This window comes from Cherax quadricarinatus, chromosome 69 (genome assembly GCF_038502225.1).
Source record: "Cherax quadricarinatus isolate ZL_2023a chromosome 69, ASM3850222v1, whole genome shotgun sequence".
NCBI lineage: Eukaryota > Metazoa > Arthropoda > Malacostraca > Decapoda > Parastacidae > Cherax > Cherax quadricarinatus.
The window spans coordinates 2,254,218-2,276,378 of record NC_091360.1 but is presented as its reverse complement, the minus strand read 5'-3'; the positions used below and the strand labels follow the sequence as shown (position 1 = coordinate 2,276,378).

The 22,161-nt window shown below is 37.7% G+C and overlaps 1 protein-coding gene across 4 annotated transcripts in view; it reads left to right on the top strand.

The window, feature by feature from the left end:
* Positions 1-21,847, top strand: part of LOC128701858 (calponin-3) — a 144,532-nt gene extending 122,685 nt beyond the window's left edge. Inside the window, exons 5-8 of one of the 4 annotated variants that reach the window (XM_053795807.2) lie at positions 4,481-4,513; positions 6,313-6,499; positions 10,236-10,358; positions 19,905-21,847. In XM_053795807.2, the coding sequence (XP_053651782.1) occupies positions 4,481-4,513; positions 6,313-6,499; positions 10,236-10,358; positions 19,905-19,918 (357 nt within the window). In that variant the 3' untranslated portion in view covers positions 19,919-21,847. Of the gene's footprint in view, positions 1-4,480; positions 4,514-6,312; positions 6,500-10,235; positions 10,359-10,689; positions 11,315-18,973; positions 19,877-19,904 lie in introns of those variants that run through there. The other 3 variants (XM_053795808.2, XM_053795806.2, XM_053795805.2) reach the window with 3 other exon arrangements.
* Positions 21,848-22,161: the final 314 nt, after the last annotated feature.

Sequence of the window (22,161 nt, the reverse complement as noted above, 5' to 3'; positions counted from 1 at the left end):
TGTCATTCCGGGCGTTTCCAGCCTGGACGAGTGTCATTCCGGGCGTTTCCAGCCTGGACGAGTGTCATTCCGGGCGTTTCCAGCCTGGACGAGTGTCATTCCGGGCGTTTCCAGCCTGGACGAGTGTCATTCCGGGCGTTTCCAGCCTGGACGAGTGTCATTCCGGGCGTTTCCAGCCTGGACGAGTGTCATTCCGGGCGTTTCCAGCCTGGACGAGTGTCATTCCGGGCGTTTCCAGCCTGGACGAGTGTCATTCCGGGCGTTTCCAGCCTGGACGAGTGTCATTCCGGGCGTTTCCAGCCTGGACGAGTGTCATTCCGGGCGTTTCCAGTCTGGACGAGTGTCGTTCCTGGCATGTCCAAGCTGGACAAGTGTCGTTCCTGGCATTTAGAGTAGAATACACCAAGGGGCAAGAAGGCTGCTTTTATCTTTAGTGTTTCTAATTTGAGTACAGTGGTAACCCCCCTATCCACACGGGTTATGTTGCAATACCTACCATGGATAGTAGCAAACCCTGTATACAAGTTGCTTTTTCTAAATGTACATACCAATGATAGTTTAACTGATAAATTATGCACAATAACACACCATCAACATTTAATAATAAAATACACACCACTGCTGCTGCTGAGTAGACGACATATTCTGGCAGCACCTGTATGTGCTTGTTTGCTGCCAATCCAATTTTCAGCATATATTTTCAATTTGTTTGTTGACCGATCATAATAAAACTTTATATGACCATGTTTTATGCGCTCTTATTCAAACAGTAAAAACAAGGTTAATGAAATCAGATGATAAAATAAAAATGAAACCTCAAATTGCAACCTGCTTAATATTTTTGGGCAGAGGTAAACTGCAGATAACTGATAACATGGAAACCTAATCCATAGATACAGGATTCTACTGTACCTTACTGCTTGATGACAATATTCTATTGTCATCAAGGTGAGAGAGGATGCATGGGAAAGCCTTCTAACGCCTAATGACCCTGTTCACCTAGCTGCAAATAGATACCCGTTTTTCAGGCGACTATTGCGAGTTTTATCATGGAAGGCCCTAAGGATCCAATGCCAAAAAGGCAGACTGTTTGTTGCTTATGCTACTCCAAAGGGGTATTAATGCTGCAGAATTAATACCATTACCTGCTGGTTCTGGGGTATATCCTCCCCATGGCCTAGTCTCAGACTAGGTCCTTTAGGTCGGAAAGAAATTATTACAGGATTACTATACATTAATGCAAATACAGTAGGACCACCATATCCATGGGTCCATTTTCTGCGGTTTCAGTTATCTGCTGTTCACTCTGGCCCAAAACTAACATTTAATTTTCCTTAATAATGTCCCCAAAGTGCATAAGCAGTGATGATGACAGTTCTTCAAAGCCTAAGAGAATCCATAAGGTGATTCCCATCAGTGAAAAAGTGCTAATTCTCAACTTATTGTGCATAATTTATCAATTAAGCTTTATCATAGGTATATATGTAAAAAACAATTTGTATATAGGGTTCGCTACTATCTGTGGCTTTGGGTATCCGTTGTAGGTCTTGAAATGTATCCCCTACAGATACGGGGGTCCTACAGATGTTTATTTCCATATGGTACAAAAATACAGTGGACCCCCCGGTTCACGTTATTAATCTGTTCCTGAGAGCTCATCGTAAAGCAAAATTATCGGAAAGCGAATCAATTTTCCCCATAAGAAATAATGGAAATCAAATTAATCCATGCAAGACACCCAAAAGTATGAAAAAAGAACTTTTACCACATGAAATATTAAGTTTAATGCAATAGAATAATTACAATAACAATAATAACAATAGAATAATCACAATAGAATAATTGACACTTACCTTTAATGAAGATCTGGTGATGATTGATGGGATGGGAGGAGGGGAGAGTGTCAGAGTTTTTAATGTTTAGAAGGGGAATCCCCCTCCATTAGGACTTGAGGTAGCAAGTCCTTTTCTGGGGTTACTTCCCTTCTTCTTTTACTGCCACTAGGACCAGCTTGAGTCACTGGACTTCTGTCGCACAACATATCTTGAATTCAACTCCTTGAATTCATGCACATATTTTTCAGCTGCCTTTTGGTCTGAACTGGCAGCCTCACCATGCCTAATCACACTATGTATGCCACTACGATTCCTAAATCTTTCAAACCAACCTTTGCTGGCCTCAAATTCACTCGTATCACCACTAGTTGCAGGCATTTTTCTAATTAAATTCTCGTGCAACTGCCTAGCCTTTTTACAAATGATCGCTTGAGAGATGCTATCTCCTGCTATCTGTTTTTCATTTATCCACACCAATAACAGTCTCTCAACATTTTCTAACACTTGCGATCGCTGTTTTGTAATCACAGTTGCACCTTTTGCAAGAACAGCTTCCTTGATTGCCGTTTTCCTGCTCACTATAGTAGAGATGGTTGATTGGGGTTTACTATACAACTTGGCCAGGTCCGACACACGCACTCCACTTTCATACTTTGCAATTATCTCTTTCTTCATTTCAATAGTCATTAGCACCCTTGGTCTCGATGGGTTGGCACTAGAAGCTTTCTTGGGGCCCATGGTGACATATTTTGCAGAAACAAGCACCAAAAACAGTGATAATATGGATAATATGGAATGTACCGAATGCATCCTTAGATGCGCGCACACTGGCTGGCTTGTAAACACTGGCACACATGGGGCAGTTCAGGCCACACATGGACACGTCTCGTATGAATCGTATTGCATACCCCGTTTTGTAATGGGAACCGAGGAAAATTTTTTGCGATATAATGCTTCGGATACTGGATTTATCGGATACCGATGACTTCGCGAACCGGGGGTCCACTGTAATGTAGTTTACGTGTAATTAAACATTGGTAGGCACAGATGTCACTAGTATACAGTGCAATGCATTTCAGGCAAGCGATCATTAAACTCTTATAAAACTCCTCAATATACTTAGTGGAATTGCAATACAGTTTAAAAATGCATGACCAACGGACAGTGGAGAAACCACTGTCCTTAGTGATTCAGTCTTTTTTTCACTTGTCAATACATATAATGAAGATTTATAGGAAACTAGTGAATTACGTAAGTCATCCAAAATACTGCATAATATGGGCTTGTCTTAAACTTCTAAGCCCAATTAATGTAACATTTATTGATGCACTTGTAATTGGTATACAGTGGAACCTCAGTTTTCATGATTAATCAGTTCAAAAAAGTCTGACAAAAGCCGAATCGTATGAAAACTAAAGCAATATTTCCCATAAGAAAATATGTAAATCCAATTAATCCATTCCAAACACACAAAAATATTAACAAAAAATACATTTTAGAGAGAATAACAGAAAACAATGAGAAATAAATATCAACGGCTAATGAAATGGATAACTGAATATTTAACATCACTTTTACTGAAGACTCTTGTTGGTGTATGGAAGATGGCGAGGAAGGGAGAGGGAGGAGAGGTAATTGTTTGAAAGGGGAATCCCTGCCCATAAGGAGTTCAGGTATCAAGGCCCTCTCTGGGGTTACTTCCCTAATTTGTCTTTTACTGGCACTATTACCAGCTGGAGTCACTGGATCCGTCACACAAAAAATCTGTCCAGAGAGGTCTGTTTCTGGCATCTCTTTAAGGTTTGCCTATAATGGGACTATGCATTGTCATTGAACATGTTGCAGACATAGTTTGCAACAGCTTTGTTAGGGTGATATTTCTCCACAAAACTTTGCAACTCATTCCACTTTGCACACATGTCCTTAATCACTGAAGAAGGCACATTCTCCCCTCTCTTCCTCCTCCTCTGAAGCAATTTCCTCAGCTGTAGTCTGTTGCTGTTCCAGCTGAAGGTCTTGCAACTCTTCAGTGGTTAGCTCTTCCCTGTTGTCATCCACTAACTCTTTCACATCCTGGCCACTCACATCCAACCCCATGGAATTCCCCAAAGACACAATAGATTCCACAACAGGCATAGGGTCGTCAGGGTCAGACTCAAACCCTCAAAATCCTTCTCGAGGACACATTCTGGCCACAATTTTCTCCAACCAGAGTTCATCGTCCTGGAAGTCACTCCCTGCCAAGCCTTGTCTATAAGGCTTATGCAATTGAGGATATTGAAGTGATTCCTTCAGAACCCTCTTATTGTCAATTAAGTGTCTGAAGTCACTTCAAAGCGCCTCTGAAACAGTGCTTTGGTGTAGAGAAACAAAGGCAAATTGAATCATGAACGCATGGGATGCTTTGTGTGGCCACTCAATTCCGGGAAATGAGTAGCAGAGTCAAGAGTTTGGTATGGATCATTTTCAACTGTATGAAAACCGAGCGGATGTACAAAAACTGGGACAAAATTTTGACGAAAAAAAAGTCATCGAAACTCAAATTGTACAAAAACTAGGGCATATAAAAAACAAGGTTTGACTGTATAATCATTTTGGGAATATTGTACAGAAATTTAAATTTTCACCTCTTTATCTATTTCCAGGTTGTTGACTGCCTCTATGCCCTGGGAGGACTTGTGAGTATTTTATTTGTTGTGTCTAACATGTTATAAGGACCTAAAAGATTCATTTTTTTTTTAAATTTTAACAGTCATTTTTGTTACAAGGTTTGTACTTATCTAATTGTGATAATATAATGCAATATATAACTTCAGTTTTTTAACAGTTGAAAATAAGATTTTTTTCCCCCCTTTTTTCAGTATTCTTAATATGTTGATTTTTCTTATTACTTTAATGCAGGATATTGCAGAAATTATTTTAGCAAGTGTTTTGCTCGAGAGAAGATTAAATAGCAGTTTTTTTTGGAATACTGTTATGCTCTGAAAAAATTAGGTGATTAATTCATTATTATTCAGTACAGTATTACATTTCCAAATATACTACGGTTCTCTGGAAAAAAAAATTATTTGGAGGCTTCCATATTTTCTTATCTCAAGGCTTTCTGATAGTTAACATTTTTCAGGTTTGGAACTTTTATATTAAAAGTTAACCAATATTTTTCAAGTCATAATACCATGGCTGGAACAATTCACAAATAATCTGCAATTGAGAGGAAACTCATGATGACTTCTGTTTTATTTTGGACTATTGAGTCGAAAGTATAATCTTTTAATTTCACGCTACTTATGAACCATCACTTTGTTAAATTTGTTCTCAGTGGTTCACAAAAAGTAATATCTTATACAGGTTCACATCCCTTTATCTGAAGTTCTGAAATTCAAATGTTCTGAAAACCGAAGTTCTTTTGTGGAGTGCGGAGCATCAGTCATCTCCTTGCTGGGTCACACTGCCACGTGGCGGCGTTGAGAATAATTCTGAAATTCGAAAAAGTCTGAAATTTGAAACAATACAGCCCCCATGGGTTTTGGATAAAGGGATGTGCCCCTGTATATGGTATTTGAAACTCGAGATGAGCTCAAATTGGGAAGATGATTTATTATGCAGGCTTAATTTTGTGCAAAATTCAATCAAGACATGAATATAAGCTGCATAATAAGCTTTCATTAGAAGAGCATTTTACTCTTGGCCTGGTGGCTAAAGCTCCCGCTTCACACACGGAGGGCCCGGGTTCGATTCCCGGCAGGTGGAAGCATTTCGACACGTTTCCTTATACCTGTTGTCCTGTTCACCTAGCAGCAAATAGGTACCTGGGTGTTAGTCGACTGGTGTGGGTCGCATCCTGGGGAACAAGATTAAGGACCCCAATGGAATTAAGTTAGTCCTCGATGACGCACTGACTTTCTTGGGTTATCCTGGGTGGCTAACCCTCCGGGGTTAAAAATCCGAACGAAATCTTATCTTATCAAGACATGTTTATTGCCAATAAATCATCAGTATCATGTTCCTTTATTTATAATTTTCTACAATTATAGTTTGGTATGAATTCAAAGAAAATATTCATTTTTACCTGGGAACCTGTAGTGACAACATCTGAGTCAGCTTGAATTTTCTTTACTTTGAAATCAGTTTACACTTTCTTTTGAAGTAGAAGAAGGTAGATCTTCCATATTTTTTTTTTTATCATTGGTTTCTGCAGTTGAGTTACTAACAAGAAATACCCTAGAATACAGTGGACCCCCGGCTTACGATATTATTTCATTCCAGAAGTATGTTCAGGTGCCATTATTAAATGAATTTGGTCCCATAAGGAATATTGTGAATTAGATTAGTCCATTTCAGACCCCCAAACATACACGTACAAACGCACTTTCATAAATACACTTACATAATTGGTCACATTGGGAGCTGATCGTAAACCGGGGGTCCACTGTATAACCCTAGTCTTTCCCACCCTAACTTAATTATCATTTTGCAGGCCCAAAAAAGGAGTTTCGATGGGCCAGTAATTGGCGTGAAGGTTGCTATGGAGAATAAGAGGAACTTCTCTGAGGAGAAGCTAAAGGAGTCTCACAAGATCATTGGGCTACAGTATGGCAGCAATAAGGGAGCATCACAGGCGGGAATGACTGCATACGGAACTGGGCGGCAAATCATCCCCGGAGGTTAGTTCATTTTATCCAGCTGGAATACAGAAAGTCAACTTACAAACACATTGGCAACCTCCAGCATTTATAATACAGGAAGTCTTCAACTTATGAACACGTTGGAGACCTTCTGTAATGTGTATAATTATGATATAATGCTAGTATACACAGTAATGATATACACAACAGAGAAGATTCTCAGCATGTTTGTAAGTAGATGACTTGCTGTACTGCCTAATTGTTTGAGTCTCCATAGGAGGTGGGGAAGTTAGATCTTAAAATTAAGTGTTCTGTATAATTATTAATGTTTGTAAAAATTCAGTTACTGTTATCAGGATTTATTTCTTGATAGCTCCAAATGTATTGGTGTACGTTGTTTTAGCTCTAGATTGTTCTGTACACAGAAGTGTATAGGGTTATTTTTTTACTTGCAGAGAGAGATTCTCTTCACAAATGGAATTTTCACTGATACATTGGTAATTATCTTACCATCACTCAAGGAAGGTTCCTTGATGCTAGTGAGGGGCTTTTGATCTAAGGAATTGGACATGTGCTCCACTCTTTGAACTGATCCTGGATACCTTCTACTCTCCCAAGCGCTGTATAATCCCTTTGTCATACAGCAATGGTTTCAGGTGCTGTATGACTCCTAGGTGTCATACAGCACCTGGTGTCTGGAGAAAACTAAGCATATTCTTGAAAAAGAGTGCCAGATCAGCCATGCTGTGATGACTTTGTAAACCTACAGGCCACTGTCAGCAACAGCCTGGTTGACCAGTAAAATCTGGTCTCAATCTGAGTTTTGAGAGTAGAGTATCAGAACCCTTGAAATAAGTCACAGGTGCTTCACTGGTATGTAGTGTGGTTGATGTGTGCAGTGCTTGGGTCGTTCCAGTTAAGGTCAGTCACTCGACGAATGAGTGTTTACACAGCCTTGCCCATGTTTAGGATGACCTAAATAAGCCATGGGCTTGAATACAAAGTTGTAGAACTAGCTTTAATTGGGATAATGTTTCATTCTGGGTAGAGCTTAATTCATGAACTCTCACTTGATAAAGCTCAGCAGAGTAAAATGCTCTTCTAATGAAAGCTTATTATGCAGCTTATATTCATGTTTAATGCCAACATTTTCATGTAAGGCATGGGCTTATACTTAGTGCATCATGTGCATACTGTACACTAATCTAAACATATAAGAAATAATGAAATGTTTTGCTTGCTTAAATTATATTTTTAATGATAAAATTTCTCTTTTGTACTTAAACTAGAAAAAAATGTTTCTGGCTGCACACACACTGACATGTGCAACTTTATTATATCTTCCAATTGTTTTATTTAGAAAAAGAAACGCATAAAATATGGTTAAATTATCCTTGACATTTTAGTTTAAACTCGGTGAGGAAGTGAAAAAGAATTCATCCTCTGTATTCCAAGAGACGGCTACATTGCCAGAAGCAAGGTGCTAATAACCCCTTCTCCTGTATAAATTACCAAATGTAAATAAAATTTTTTCTTTATAGGTCACCCTCCCTCGGTGGGATACAGCCGATGCGTTGGAAAAAAAAAATATCCAATTTAAAAAAATATTTCATGTTCTCCACCTGTAGAATCAGAGACATAACACCAGTTTAGCAGTTACATTAATCTCCTAAAGGATTGCTCCATTCTTCAATTATCAATAACTGATTGCTGAAATATGGTGGCACAGACAGGTGGTAAAAAACCCACACACAGCAGAATGAGAACTTTAGTGGTACATCTCATTTTGTCACTTGATGAAGATTCATGTAGGTGAAATGTTGTACTAGTAAAAGTTTCCTTTTATACCCTGGTAACTAGTGAAGAATAAAAGGCACAATACCATGACTGGAACAATATACAAATAACCTGAACATAGGAGAAAGAAACTTACGACGACATTGCAGTCCGACTTGAACCATTAACTAGGCCACTATGTGCGCATACACAACGCGCATCGTTCCAATCATGGTATTGTCTATTTATTCTGTGAGTGACAGTTCCACACATTCCTTAAATTTAATCGCTCATTCTCTCCACACTGTCCATGTATCTTTTCTTATCTTTGTAATTAAAATTTTTAATGTAATGAGCACTTGCAAAAAAGGAATTGCTTGTATAGAGGGGGAGCCTTTCGTCATTCATGAAGAGGTCTTGACCCAAGGAAATGGAACTGATTTGTTTCTACCTTTTCCTTTTGATCAAAGTTAATGGCCTCCTGCCCTATAGAGTTGTTAATTTGTGATGACTTCTCTAATAACACATGGAAAGTAGTAAGAATATGAGCTCTGGTACATGCCTTATAAACTTGAAGGATACTGTGCTGGAGTGAGAAGTATACAAGGAAGCATAAAATATACAGTGAAAGGCACAATAAGAGAAGATCATGTCAGTAACCATGGCCCAAGATTATTCAACCTGCTACCAGCAGATGCCAGAAAAAGAGAAGTTCTCAAGAGGATAACTGGACCACTATCTCTGCAGTGCCAGATCAACAAGACTGTATGGGCCAGTGGTCTGTCAACAGCAAAAACCGAAGTGAATAAGCAATCAACAGAAATTCCTGGAAAAAAAACACTTGTTTACAGTTCAGTACATTTATTAATGCCACTTCTGGCAGGGTGTCATCTTCCATATCTAGTCAGGTGTCCATGGCTTGGTTGGTAACACACTTGCCTCGCACATTGAGTGTGTGAGGTAAGCGTGTTACCATCTGTGGTTCCATCCTGGCAAGGGTGGAAACATTGGGCATGTTTCCTTACACCTGCTGTCCCTGTTCACCTAGGAGTAGATAGGTACCTTGGTGTTAGTTGACTGTCCAAAATTATTTCCAGTGGAGACTGAAGGGCTCCAATGGAAATAACAGTCCCTAGTGATGCATCAACTTCCTTTGGTGTTCCTGGGTGGCTAACCCTCTTGATCAAAAATCCAAACAAATCTTATCCTATCTTGTCACTATGCTATTCGCTTTCTGAAAAGCTTGATCTCACTCTGGACTACAGTGGTAGAAAATTTCTAGAAAAGACTCACAGGTACATGATGTAGTGGTCCCAAATTGTTTGATAGGAAAAAATATAAGATTCAGTGGCAGATAACTGATATTAATAAAATTAAATCAGTACTTGGTAAGGCTTTAAATAAGTCAATCTTCCAAACAAGCTTGTGATAAAACAGTAATAATAAAATATCAATGACTGATTGTTTTAATAATAATGATAATCTTTATTTCTAAAAGTACATGTACAAGGTATAATTAAGAAGAATATTAATGCAATCCACTGATGAACAAAAAGGTGAAAAGTATTGGAAGCAATACTGTATTATTTAGAGCATTTGGGAATTTATTCTTGTAAAATGGGTACAGGCTCTTGTATAGATCCCTATAGTGTTCTTTCTTCCTTCAACACTGGCAGTATCCCACCGAGGCAGGGTGGCCAAAAGAAATAACGAAAGTTACTTTTACATTTAGTAATATATACAAGAGAAGGGGTTACTAGCCCCTTGCAATATGCGTGGCTTATAGAGGAAGAATTCTTTTCCACTTCCCCATGTAGAAAAATATAAATATATATTTTAATTAAGGTTAATAAACATATCATATATATATATATACATATTTTTTGAACATCTAAATTTTAGTTCATACAGAATTAGGAATGGTGGAGGATTGATCTTTTGTCTAATAATCGTGAGACGAGGCGTTATTCAGTACAATAAACACTTACTTTTATTACAGAAGCCCAAAAGAATTTGTCAGTCGATGGTCAGAAGATTATTGGTCTTCAGTCTGGAAGCAACAAGGGAGCGTCGCAGGCTGGCATGACGCCCTATGGAGCTCCACGCCAAATCATCCCTGATGGTGAGGTTCACAAGATTTTATCTAGTCACAATACAATGGCTGAAAAAAATTGCTACTCATACCCAAATTAGAAGTGTAAACTAAATACAATAACTTGTTGGGGTTGAAGTATGGTATAGGTGACAAGTTGTAAAAAGGCATGTACAGCAAGAGGAGACATTTTAATAGTACAGTGGGACCCCCGTATCCGTGGGGATATGTTCCAAGGACCTGCCACGGATGCTGAAATCACGGATAGTAGCAAACCCTATACTATATGTCCTATACATACCTATTATAAAGTTTAATTCATAAATTTTGCACAATAAATGGAGAATTATCACTTTCACAGATGGGACCACTTCACATCTTTTCTTAGGCTTTGAAGAACTTTCACCATCACTACTATTGCACTCTGAGGCCATCATTAAGCAAAATTAAGGGTTATTTCTGGGCCACGGTAAATGGAGGATACCAGACCAACAGATACGAGCGTCCTACTGTACAATATTTCACCTACGTGAGGCAATATTGTGTACTTGTTAAAGCCTCATGTAAGTGAATTGTCATTCTAATAAAGGATAGCAAATTGAAATACTATGGGTAGAATAATACATCAAAAACCAGACAATTAGGAAAGGAAATTTAGGACAACATTTTGGTCTGTCAAATCCTCTACTTTTCTGGCACCATTTGTAACGTAATGGTTCTGGATAGACTGAATCATCATAAGTCTCCTAAATGTGGGTTTTTTGGTAAAAAGGTCTTCTTTTGCTGTGTTTATCCTAGATAACTTATTGGCCAGTTTAATGATAATACAGGATGGATCTAGAGTATTGTCCATTATAAATTTTTAATTTTATGGGTTAGTTTCACGTGGCTTTTTATTTGTATTTTGTTCACTGTCCAAATATTTGAGTGCTTCCAAAAGGTAGGGTACACATTGTCAGCTTGCAACATAGGTACTGCATTGAGTAATAATACTAATATAAAGACCCCAATGGAAATAAGTCACTTTGACTTTTGGATTATCCTAGGTAATTTACTCTACTCTATGTATGATAATTGTACTTATGTGTACCTGTACCTAAATAAACTAGCTTACACTGAATAATATTATCTCTCCAAATATAGGTCATCATTCTGCATATCGTTACTTGGTGGCGAAAGTTGAAGTTTCGGTGGGTGGGGAGGAGGGGGGGGGGTTAGAAACTAGCTTTGCTACTCTCAGCCTAGCCAGTTATATTAAAAATAATCTGCATCTTGAACTTGTCAAACTACCTTAGATTAGCAACTGATTCAATTTTTGTCACTTGCCTTCATATTGCTTCATGTATTAAACTTCTTGCTGCTGGAATTGTTGTAAACTTTCAGGAAAGTGGTATCAATTCTCTTGTTAGATTGACATGCAACCTTCCCACTTTCTCCAATACTTTACTATGACTGAAAAAAAAAATAGTGACATTAATAAGCATAATCTGTGAAACACTGACTTTAATTTTAGCCTCTTGCTGTTATATCATAGAAACTGCTGATGCAGGATCAGGTATTTGTTGGTATTTCATGCATATTTTTATTTATTTATTTATTAACACATCAGCCATTTCCCACCAAGGCAGGGTGGCCCCCCCAAAAAAGACTCTCATCATCATTCACTTCATCACTGTCTTACCAGAGTCATGCTTACAATACAGTTATAGAACTGCAACATTAATACCCCTCCTTCAGAGTGCCGGCACCACTTCCCATTTCCAAAAATCAAGTCCGGCCTGCCGGTTTCCCTGAATCCCTTCATAAATGTTACCTTGCTTACACTCCAACAGCAAGTAAAGTTTTAAAAACCATTTGTCTCCATTTGCTCCTAACATACTCACACATACTTGCTGGAAGTTCAAGCCCCTTGCACACAAAACCTCTTTTACCCCCTCCCTCCAATCTTTCCTAGGCCAACCCCTACCCTGCCTTCCCTCCACTACAGATTTATACACTCTCAAATTCATTCTATTTTGTTCCACCCTCTCTACATGTTCAAACCCTCTCAATAACCCCTTCTCAGCCCTCTGGGTAGTAGTTTTGGTAATCCCACACCTCCTCCTAATCTCCAAACTACGGATTCTCTGGATTATATTTACACCACACATTGCTCACAGATATGACATCTCCACTGCCTCCAGCCTTCTCCTTGTTGCAACATTCACAACCCATGCCTCACACCCATACAAGAGCATTGGTATAACTATACTCTTATACATTTCTCTTTGCTTTCATGGATAAAGTTCTTCGTCTCCACAGACTCCTCAGTGCAACACTCGCCTTTTTCCCCTCGTCTACTCTATGATTTGCCTCGTCTTTCATAGACCCATCTGCTGACACGTCCACTCCCAGATATCTGAATACATTCACGTCCTCTATACTTTTTCCCTCCAATCTGATATCCAGTCTTCTGTTACCTAATTTTTTGGTTATCCTCTTTCCTATATTCACTTTTAAATACCTTCTTTTACATATCCTACCAAACTCATTAACCAAACTCTGCAACTTCTCTTCCAAATCTCCCAAAAGCACAGTGTCATCAGCAAAGAGCAACTGTGACAACTCCCACTCTGTGTTAGATTCTTTATCTTCTAACCCCACACCTCCTGCCAACACCCGAGCATTCACTTCTCTTACAACTTCATCTATAAATATATTGATCAACCATGGTGACATCACACTTCCCTTTCTACGGCCTACTTTTACTGAGAAATAATCTCCCTCTCACCTACTCTAACCAGAGGCTCACTATCCTCGTATAAACCCCATATTCTTAACTTAGATCCCTCCCCCCCAACCATGAACAGGCCATATCCCACCAAGGCAGGGTGACCTAAAATGAAAAACAAAAGTTTTTAATTTAGTAATTTACTCGGGAGAAGGGGATTACTAGCCCCCTTGCTCCTGGCATTGTAGTCTCCTGTTATAATACACATGGCTTATGGAGGAAGAATTCTGTTGCACTTCCCCATGACCTCTTAAAAATAGTTTGTGAAATAACCAGGTAGTGAAAGCAAGCTACTTGATTTGGTTGTGGCAAATAAGGAATCTTGGAAAAACAGTATTGAGGTTAATTAAGAGCCGGCAAACAGAAGTTGCAAAATACTGTCATTTTAATTTCTTGTGAAGGTAAACAAAAGAAACAAACTTTATAGAGTATAGTATGTTATACAGTTAAGGCGACTGACATAAATAAATACTTGCACTTTATAGAAAACCCCTTGTTATACAAATCATTTCTGGCAGCCTTAAAACTATCTAAAATGAAGGAGGGATGTTAATGTTGCAGTTTTATAACTGTAGTGTAAGGACGCCTCTGGCAAGACAGTGATAGAGTATATGAGGAAAGTTTTTCTTTATCAGGCCACCCTGTCTTGGTGGGAAACGGCTGATGTGTTAATATTTAATGGTAAAAAAAAATTTAGTAATTAGGCTGCTTTTATAGCAATAACGAAGCTTAGGTCCCCCATTTGCACATTGCGGGGTGCCAGGATCATTTATCTAATACAGACTAGAGTAATATGACTAGGAATGGTAGTGGAGAAGAATGCTAGTATATTTTCTGAGGTATCATACAGGGTTCCCAAGTACAGTAGACCCCCGTTTCGCGATATTAATCCATTCCTGAGAGCTCATCGTAAACCAAAATTATCGGAAAGTGAATCAATTTTCCCCATAAGAAATAATGGAAATCAAATTAATCTGTGCAAGACACCCAAAAGTATGAACAAAAAAAAAAAAAACTTACCACATGAAATATTAAGTTTAATGCAATAGAATAATTACAATAACAATAGAATAATACCAATAGAATAATTGACACTTACCTTTAATGAAGATCTGGTGATGATTGATGGGATGGGAGGAGGGGAGAGTGTTGAGCCTATTGCTTAGAAGGGGAATTCCCCTCCCAAAACAGGCCTGTTTCGTCACAATTAAACACTTCAGCCTCTATGTACTCCTTGAATTCATGCACATATTTTTCAGCCGCTTTGTGGTCTGAACTGGCAGCCTCACCATGCCTAATCACACTATGTATGCCACTGCGATTCTTAAATCTTTCAAACCAACCTTTGCTGGCCTTAAATTCACTTGCATCACCACTAGTTGCAGGCAATTTCTTTACCAAATCGTCATGCAACTGCCTAGCCTTTTCACAAATGATTGCTTGAGAGATGTTATCTCCTGCTATCTGTTTTTCATTTATCCACACCAATAACAGTCTCTCAACATCTTCTAACACTTGCGGTCGCTGTTTCGTAATCACAGTTGCACCTTTTGCAAGAACAGCTTCCTTGATTGCCGTTTTCCTGCTCACTATAGTAGAGATGGTTGATTGGGGTTTACTATACAACCTGACCAGCTCCGACACACGCACTCCACTTTCGTACTTTGCAATTATCTCTTTCTTCATTTCAATAGTCATTAGCACCCTTGGTCTCGAAGGGTTGGCACTAGAAGCTTTCTTGGGGCCCATGGTGACTTATTTTGCAGAAACAAGCACCAAAAACAGTGATAATATGAATAATATGGAATGTACTGAATGTATCCTTAGATGCGCGCACACTGGCTGGCTTGTAAACACTGGTACACACAGGGCAGTTCATGCCACACGTGGACACGTCTCGTACGAATCGCATCGCCTACCGGGTTTTGTAATGGGAACCGAGGCAAATTTTTGGCGATATAATGCTTCGGTTACCGGATTTATCGGATACCATTAGCATCGCTAACGGGGGGTCCACTGTACAGTGGAACCCCGGTTTTTGTCCGGTCTGATTATTGTACAATTCAGTTTTCGCCCACTTTTTTTGGCGAAATTTTCCCCCAATTTTCATACATCCACTCGGAAATTGTCCATATCAGACATGTCTGCCTGCCCGAGGGATGCGGCCACTCATACGTTCGTGACTCGGTCTGTCTTTGTTACTCTTTTAGTGAGCATTACTCCACGCGTTCATCCGAAACGAGACCTTCATCTGGAACAGCAACAGACCTTAGCAGAGGAAATGGCTTCAGAGGAGGAGGAAGAGAGAGGGGAAAATGTGCCGCCTTCAGCAATTAAGGACATTTGTGCAAAGTAGAGTGAGATACAAAGTTTTGTGGAGAAATATCACCCTAACAAAGCTGTTGCAAGCTGTATCAGCAACATGTTCAATGACAATGCCGTGTCCCATTTTTTGTGCAACAGGGGTACAATGACTCTTAAGCTGGTCCTAGTGCCAGTAAAAGACAAGGGAAGTAACCCTGGATAGGGCTTTGATACCTGAAGTCCTTATGGAGGGTGATTCCCCCTTCCAAACAATAACTTCTCCTCCCTCTCCCCTCCTCGCTGTCTTCCGTACTCCAACAAGTCTTCAGTAAAGGTAAAAGTGATGTTAAATGTTCATTTATCCATTTCATTAGTCATTTATATTTGTTTCTCATTGTTTTCTGTATGTAAAACTATAGTTATTCTCTATAAAATGTATTTTTTGTTAATATTTTTGGGTGTCTGGAACAGATTAATTGGATTTACATTATCTCTTATGGGAAACATTACTTCAGTTTTCGTACAAATCGGTTTTTGTCCGACCTTCTGGAATGGATTAAAGACGAAAACTGGAGTTCCACTGTAATCTTAATTTCTCGTAATATTATAAATAAAATAAAAATAGTGGGACCTCATTTCTCGGCCGTAATCCGTTCCAGAATGTTGACCTAAATTCAAACCAATATTTTCTATAAGAATTAATGTAAATACAAATAATCCGTACCAGACACCCAAAAATATTCACAAAAAAATACATTTTTTAATGATTAATTATAGTTTTACATACACAAAACAATGAGAACTAAATAAAAATAAACATTTAAATCACTATTACATACCTTTATTAAAGACTCTTGTTGGCCTATGGAGAGAGGGAGGACTGATTATTGTTTGGAAGGGGAATCCCCCTCCATAAGGACTTAAGGTATCAAAGCCATCTCTGGGGTTACTTCCCTGCCTGCCTGCTACACTCCCTGTTTCCCTGTTACACTCCCTCCCTGCATGCCTACTACACTCCCTCCCTCCCATGTTACACTCCCTGCCTGCCTGCTACACTCCCTCCATGCTACACTCCCAGCATGCCTGCTACACTCCCTGCCCATGGTGGCTTGTTTCACAGTCACACTTAATAAACAAGCCACATCAACTACCTTGATTTGTTCTTTCCTTGCCAAGATAAAAGTGATTGTTGATTTGTTTTTTCCATACATCCCAAGGTGACTTATTTCACAGTTGCACTTAATACAAAACCACCAAAAACAATGGCTTTTAAAGAAATGTTTGGATGAATGCGCAGAGTATTTGCTCACTCGCCAACAGACAAAGAGAGACTGATTCACCTATGCGCGGCGTCCTGGGCTGAGGCATCTAATACGGCCAATATACGAGGCAACCGCTAAAATACAAAGCAAAATTTTTGCCAAAAAACTGGCCTAAATACAAATCGGCTGATAAACACAGCAGCAGAAAAATGAGATTCCACTGTAACCCTAAATAGATAGACTAAAACATGTCATATAAAACAAGAGGTATTCACAGGTAAATCGCCAAACAAAAGCAAAACTGGGATGATGGCCAAAAAAGAATATGAAATTAAAGCAATGGAATTGGACCAACCTAAAAAGCTACTTAAGTTAGATAATTGATAACAAATTTGGATTTTTTTTTAACGTATTTTCTCTGTTTTTACACGATAAAAATAAAGTACCTGGTGTATACATGGAGGGTTTGGGGGTTAATGCCCCCCATGGTCCAGTTCATGACCAGGCCTTGCAGTTGATGAGGGTCTGATCACCCAGGATGTTACTGTTGGTCGCATGCTATCCAACATATGGACTGCACCCTGGCTGGTCCATGGCCGGGCTCAGAGAGTAGATAAACTCTCGAAACTCTTCAAAGGTATTAGGTGCCTGTCCTGGCTGATAATTATACAGGACAGTCTCTCTGATGACGAGCTGTGGGAAGATTTTTTTTTTTTTTTTTTACTGTCGTGCCAGTATTATGAGGGCATCAACTCGCTCAGGATGACCATAACTTGTAGAAACCAAACGAAAGATTGCCTTGGGCATATGCTGTGTTCAGTGACTCATTTACTCTTCATTTTTCCTTACCTGCAAGGGCTGTCTCTACTAGATTCCTTATATAAATTGCAACAAATTCTATTGTGGACATGCTGGAAAAATCTTGAAGTAAGATTACAGCAACATAAATACAGTATTAGAACTGGGTAAATCTAATTCTCTGTTTATTCAAGCAAGATCTTTTTATTTTTTATACAAATAAATTTTACAAGCTAAGAACTGTTATCCTACATCAGCTCGTTTCAGAGCCCAGCCCTGCCTAAGGTATGCTACAACTACCTGGGATGCAATCCACAACAGTCGACTGATACCCAAGTACATACTGTTAGGTGGACAGGGGTAGCAGGTGCAAGGAAACATGCCCAATGTTTCCATCCGTGCTTGGGATATAACCATCTTGCTGATTTTATGGAAATCCTGAGAAAGTTGTAACAAGTAAATGAACGATTGAACAGAATAGACTTGACCTTTATAGAAAATAGCACCGATAACAGGATTATGTAAATTCAATTCATTTATTCAGTATAGACTTGCATGTGTATTTTGCATGGTTTAATTGTAAAATACAATTTTAAAAAAGTTTCCTTGTGAATTTTTTATTTGGCAACAAATTAAATTTTTTATGAGTTTAGAATTATTATTGATGTGAGAGGATGTTGCTGTTTGAGGGAATTTGATGGGTGTTCTTGAAGGACAGAGAATGAATGATGAATATTTCATTCTTCTGGTCTCCCCATTGTGGTGAGAAATGGCTGATATAAGAAAAACTGAGATTCTCAAAATGACACATTTTCCAAGAATATAAATAAATATAAGTAAAGTCCTGATTATTATGATTAATATATTTACAAGTACATTCTACAATGTATAATATATATTACATAATTTGTAGACTATTGTTGTGTAATTTTAGGTACAGCCTCTCCTCACTCAGCGACGACTCGAACTTACAACGGGCTCTCTGACCAGTATGCATACCTAAATAATGTATAATAGAGCTGATTTCCTCTATTCTGTTTATGTATTACAATATACGGTTCACTACAGTATAATTTAAAAATATACCGGAAATTTTATAAATGGTGCAAAAGTGATATTAAAACAATATCAAAGATGGTTGACAAACTCGTTACCATTATAGTATGCTCCTCACTTAGTGACGAATTCATTTACTGACGCTGTCTTAGGAACGGAACTCCATCATTAAGTAAGGAGAGGCTGTATTTTGTATCTTATTGTATATGCTCTTACAATTAGTATGTAGTATGCTTAATGCAAGACAGAAAAGCTCACTCTCTAAGATTGTACAAACCCATAAAATATGAAAAATACACTGGATAATCCACTGGGTATCCACAAATATAGATAATGTTGAATACTTGCTCTAGCTTTAGATATGGATGTTATATAATCTTGGTCAGCTATGCTGTCTTGCATCAAACTGCATAGACTAATTCTTTTATCCTGTTAACATATAAATTACTTTGCAGGTCTCCACAGGAATCGCGAGTGAAGGCTCACTGCTCCATAAGTCACAAATATGAGTGGTCAGGCAACAGTGTGCAGTTGCGTTGTACTGTAATTAGTCCCATTGACTCTGTACAATTATTCATTTTGCGTGTTCTCTCTTCTGGCGTGATCCTGTTTCCATAAATCTTCCTTGTAACAGTTCATCGGTGCTACAGATTCTCACCACTAAATCACCACGATCATCTTCAGCTGCCTTCAGTAATTTTAAAAGAACCAGCAGACACAAACACTGGACTTGTGTTTTAAACTTGTACTATCGCAGGTTGCATGTGGGGATATATGTTGGGAACAAACCAAAATTCTTTTTATGATGAAACAATGCAGTGGGCCTTGTGAATTGTACTAGTGAAAACAGTGGCCTTACATAAAGCAGCACATTGTGACAGTTACTCATTATCATTGTTGCTAGTCATATACTGTTCTGTGCATTTACCTTAATATCACTAGAATAGAGAGAATTAGCATTCTGTAGTGCTATAGATATGCTAATTCTAGGCTCACTGACATTGCACAAATTCTAAGAACAATGTAGGTTTTTTCAATGTTCAAAGAAGAGGGATATAAAGCTTGCAAAGATTACTAATATATTTTGAGTTACTGCATTGATGTCATAAAAAACTGTAGTCTTTAACCTACATCCTTCATGCAACTTATTTTATTTTTTTGTTTTGCTAATTTTCTTCATAAAACATTAAAAGTGAATGGATTCCTAAAGTTATTTTTATTTTTGAAGCATGTATGCTTCTTGTCTCAACTTTTTCAGATTAGTTTGAGACATGGCATGAAAAACCAAATTCACCAAGAGCTATAACCCAACTTGACTCCTTGTGGCGTGTTTCTCAAACATTTTTGCAAATTTTGCTTCTAAATAAACGTCCTCTTGCGTTACAGATCACGAGAGGTAGTGTGTGGTCAAGCCCCTGTCTTGCAGACCCACCCGCATCCCATAGAACTTTTTTTCATTTCAGAACACAGATATTTATCTCTTCAGCTCATGGATAACCTTCTTTGTAAACAACCAAGATTGATTTATATGCCACAGAAACATACTACTACTGCTTAATTTCATTTTGAAATTACTTAATGTTTGTTATTCACAAAAGACTCGCAGTCGGGAAAGGAAATGTCCGACAAAGTTCTGGTCCCTCCTGAATCATTATTAAATTATCAGAAAGTGGTTCAGGATGGTCTAAAATTTCTTTGACAATGTGAGTTAGTTGTAAATTCTTCCAGCCACAATATTGTGACTTTTAATTTGTATTTGCAACACTAGTATCCAGTTATATATTTTTCTTGGTGAAAAAGACAAATACACAGAGGAACTTTGAAACGTTTCACCTGTGAACAAACCTGTTCAACAGGTGAATCGTCTCGGTGAAGTTTCTTTCCGCAGTTTTCTTTTTCACCACTGAATAGCAATGAACCATTTGTCTCCACTCATTCTTATTTTTAATATCTGTTCAGAATAAATGAAAGATATCTTTTAAACCAATAGTCACAAGTGTCTGTAAATTTAGAAAGACTTGTATTTTTTTTCTCCAAGAGATATACGTACTACCGAACAAATTGCTTCAAACAGATGTTATTTATCAAATATCAGAGTTTGTAGAATGTGCTTAATCATGAATGTTTTAATGAGATTCAAGTTGAAAATTTAAGTGAAACAATTATACTATATATATATATATTTAAAATGTAATAGTTAAACTTACAAGGCATGTTTGTTTCTGAAATAAAATGTCAAGTTATTTAATACTGAAAATGTTATGTCCGTGAATAATAATGTATTCATTCATTAGAGATTTTAATGAAATTATTCATGTTTCTTAAATCCTTGTCCTTTTTTTTTTTTTTTTTCTTTATTCCCTGCTTATAAGTTTATTGTAAGATTACTTTTCTCTTAATAAATGAACTGTATATTACATTTACAGTTTTCCTAGCTATTATAACTTATTTTTCTATCACAACTCATCATGCACATTTCTTTCTTATTTTCCTTGTGCTTTAATTCCTTGCCGAAGTTACCACTATTAGATTAAAAAGTCTTGTTATATGCCATAATTGCATGCTAAGTGTTCCCAGCGCTAGCTGAAGGTAAAACTATTTTAGTTCTCTGGCTTCGACATTTTTCACTGCATCATTTTCTCTTTTCATTTTAGATCTGCTCTAATACAAAGCTCAAAACACAATAGCATCACCCTGAAGACTGAAGCAATGGAGTATGTGCTGCGTAGAACTAGAAATCAATTTTCCAATATTGATTCTGTTGTGCATTTAAATAGGAGTTAGTGTACTGTTTAAAATTCCAGTGAAGTATTCGCAGTTAGTCAGGCCTGGCAAAGGTACCAGCTGAATTTCGTGTATCGAGGGTTCTTCATTATACAGTGAAAAATATTTTTTAATCTATTTACTATTCACTCGAGCCTTTAATCTGCATTCTCTTAACTTTATTGGAATTTTTAACACGTACAATTTGACCTTGTCCCCACACAGTTTATACAGAGAAATGAAAAATGGCCAGAATCCATATTAGATATTTTAATTCATGGGTTTTTAATGTTATTATGACCAAATATAGAAAATGTATAATGACTGTAAGTAACCACTAATTTTATTGTCAGTATTGTACAATTGTTTTCACATCATTAGCATTATACTCTTCCAGTTGGTTAAAAGGGGTCATTCATCGCATTTAAATAAATGTAATATTAATTAATAGTGTTATTAGGTAAGTCTTGAAGAGTCCTCTATTATAAGATTTTTATAATGTCCTAAAATTTTACTAACTAATGTTAAGTGTTTTTACTGTGGTTCTCAATAAACATTTGGCTGGTTTTAAGTTTTTATTTCATTAATTTTGATTATTTTAAGCTGTAAGACTGTTCATTGCTAGGCTCTGCATAGAAATATGTAAAAGTACCAAAGTGGAAGTAGGAAAAATGCGTCGATGCTTTCATGTGCTTCCGCATATCATTAATTCCACTTAAGATGTGTGTGTATAAGCACACGAAAATGCTCAGGTGTTTTTTCTATTTTCACTGTGGCATTTTTATACATTTGTAACCATGCATTAATTGTGATTTCTTTCAGAAATACATGTATGTAGAGACTAGGTAAGAACCGATATAAAATAATGTATCGAGAATTA